The following is a 2,810-nucleotide window of genomic DNA, read 5'->3' as shown; positions in this document are numbered from 1 at the left end:
TGAGCCTTAGCAGGATCAAGGGCCTCTCAACCTATTGATGCCCAACAAGGCCATCCTCTGCGACATATGAAGCTAGAGCCATTGGTCTGTCCATGTATATTCTTTGGATGGTGATTTAGTCCCTGGGAGCTCTGGTTGTTTGATATTGTTGTTCTTATGGTTTTGAAAACCCCTTCAGCTCTTTCAGTCCTTTCTCTAACTCCTCTAATGGGGGCCCCATTCTCAGTTCGATGGTTGGCTGCAAACATCTGCCTCTGGGTTTGTCAGGCTCTGGCAGAGCCTCTCAGGAGACAGCTCTGTCAGGCTCCGGTCAGCTCGCACTTCTTGGCATCAGCAACATTAGCTGGGTTTGGTGGCTGTGTGTATATGGGCTGGATCCCCAGGTGTGGGCAGTCTCTTGATGGCCTTTCCTTCAGTCTTTGCTCTAAACTTTGTCTTCGTATTTCATTCTGTGAATAGTTTTTTTGTTGCCCTTTCTTAGAGGACTAAAGCATCTGCACTTCGGTCATCCTTCTTCTTGAACTTCTTGGTCTGTGAATTTTATGTTGAATAATCTGAGCTTTTGGGCTAATAGCCACTTATCAGTAAATACATACCATGTATGATTTTTTGTGATTGGGTTACCTCACTTAGTGTGATATTTTGTAGTTCCATCAATTTGCCTATGAATTGCATGTAGTCATTTTTTTTGTTTTGTTTTTTGTTTTTTTACAAATAAAGTTTTATTGAAATAAAGTAACATTCATTTGCTTATTCAGTAATTGTGGCTGTTTTTTATGCTATGAAGACAGTGGGGCGAGGCAGTTATGACACAGACAAAATGACCTGCCAAGTCCAGAGTCTTTTTTTATGCTCAGGTCTTTTATAGAGCATGTGGGCTGACATCTCACTGAGTAACAAGTGCTACTTGTCTAACTGTAGCTTGCATCATTTTCAGAGGCGTCCAAAGAGTTACAGTCAGAGAAAATATGTGGACAGAAGCCCACTGTGTGTGTGTGTATGTGTGTGTGTGTTTGTGTGTGTTTGTGTGTGTATGTGTATATGTGTTGCAAACTTGTAAGCTAGCATTTGGAGGTAGAAGCAGGAAGATTTAAGAGTTTATAGCTAGCATGGGCTGCATGAAAACTGATCATAAAATATAGGAATGAATGACATGTGGCCTGTGGCTTTTATTACATTCTGGACAGTTTAAAGGAGGAAATTTAAAATGCAAAACAATAGGCAGTACCTCTAAGCAATAATTTCAATGAACTGGACTATTACAGAGAAAACCGAAGGCCAGTGCAATACACATGTCAAGTGAATATTCCTTGTGTTGGCAACAGTATGTCTCCTGCTGACAGAATTATAAGTGGCTGACAGACTGTGTCCGCCATATTGGTATACAGGCCACTTTCTCTGAAAATGTCCATAAGAGATGAAGAGGGAGAGGCTAGGAACTGTGAGGCATTGTCTAGGGGCCCAGTACCCAGGCCTCAGAACTTCAGGGGAATGACAGGCCAGTACTCGGCTGCTTTCTGTCACAGTGCTTGTCAAAGCTCAGCTGAACAGCAGCCTCCATGGCCAAGATCTTGGGAGCAGTGTTTCCATATAAGCGCTTCATCTCTGCTTGGCGCCGCTCCCAGGACTTCTCAGATGGGGGCTCCACCGACCTGTGGTGGTTGAAGTACAGGCCATGGTCCGCATTCACATAGTCATTCAGACGTTCCTCGTCCAGCTGCTGCTGTCGCCGTCGCTCTTCTCTGTGCCTCTCGGTCTGTGCGAAGTACTGGCGGAGCTCCTCAGTGATCTCCATATTGCTCAGGTCACCCTCGACTTCGTCATCCGAATCCGACTCCAGCTCTTCCTCTTCACACAGGGCTTCTTCATCTTCTCTTGCGGATGCCTGGCTTCTATGGCTGTTATACAGAGGCTGCTCGGAGCTTCTGGGATGGGAAACACTGTAGGGAGACTCCTGCCACTCCATGTGCTGACCTTGAGAGTTCCAAGGATGTCCAGTCTCATAAGCAAAGGAGCTCCAGGGTTGAACTCCATGAGGGAAGAACCATGGGGAAGTGAAATAGGAATCCCTGAACTTTCTGTAAGCATTCTGGTGGCTCTGCATCCAGAGCATTGCATAGTAATAATGTTGCCAGTATCGTGCATGTACTGGGTGAGAATACCAAGATGTAGTAGCCCTCCATTTTGAGGTCATTGCTGTTACCTCTGATTGCAAAAGTCCAAGTGGGAACTCGTGGGCACCCAGCTTGCAGATCTCAGGCAGTGGGTAACAAGAATATAGTTCTCCTGGTGGGGAGGAAAAAGGGGCGGAGTAGTAGTCATTGTTTTTAATAGCTGAGTACTACTCCATTGTGTCAATGTCCCATTCCTCTCTTGATGGACATCTTGGTTCTTTCCACCTTCTGGCTGTTATACATAAGGCTGCTGCAAACATAGTGGAACATGTGTCCACTATATGTTGGAGCATCTTTTGAGTATATACAAAGGAATGATATAGCTGGGTCCTCAAGTAGTACTATGCCCAATTTTCTGAGGAAACTCCAGACTCTAGAACCAAATGAATTTAACAGATATCTATGGAACATTCATCCTAAAACAAAAGAATAGACCTTCCTCTCAGCACCTCATGGTACCTTCTCCCAAACTGACCACATAATCGGTCACAAAACAGGCCTCAACAGATACAAGAAGATTGAAATAATCCCATGCATCCTATTATATCACCATGGACAAAGGCTGGTCTTCAATAACAATAAAAATAAAAGAAAGCCCATATACACATGGAAGCTGAACAATGCTCTACTTAGTGA

At 44.4% G+C, this 2,810-nt stretch overlaps 1 protein-coding gene across 1 annotated transcript; it reads right to left on the bottom strand.

Annotated features, from left to right (window-relative positions):
* Positions 1-1,139: 1,139 nt before the first annotated feature.
* LOC116905733 (gem-associated protein 8-like) lies at positions 1,140-2,307 on the bottom strand. The gene has a single exon (XM_032908699.1). The coding sequence runs from the start codon at positions 2,192-2,194 to the stop codon at positions 1,484-1,486; it is 711 nt and encodes a 236-aa protein (XP_032764590.1). The 5' UTR covers positions 2,195-2,307; the 3' UTR covers positions 1,140-1,483.
* Between the last annotated feature and the right edge of the window lie 503 nt (positions 2,308-2,810).

The sequence above is a fragment of the Rattus rattus genome, chromosome 7 (genome assembly GCF_011064425.1).
Source record: "Rattus rattus isolate New Zealand chromosome 7, Rrattus_CSIRO_v1, whole genome shotgun sequence".
NCBI classification, from domain to species: domain Eukaryota; kingdom Metazoa; phylum Chordata; class Mammalia; order Rodentia; family Muridae; genus Rattus; species Rattus rattus.
The sequence above is the reverse complement of the archived record's forward strand: the minus strand, read 5'-3'. Positions and strand labels throughout refer to the sequence as shown.

Excerpts from the sequence above, each read along its gene's own strand:
- LOC116905733 (XM_032908699.1), bottom strand. The coding sequence starts at position 2,194 with ATGACCTCAAAATGGAGGGCTACTACATCTTGGTATTCTCACCCAGTA.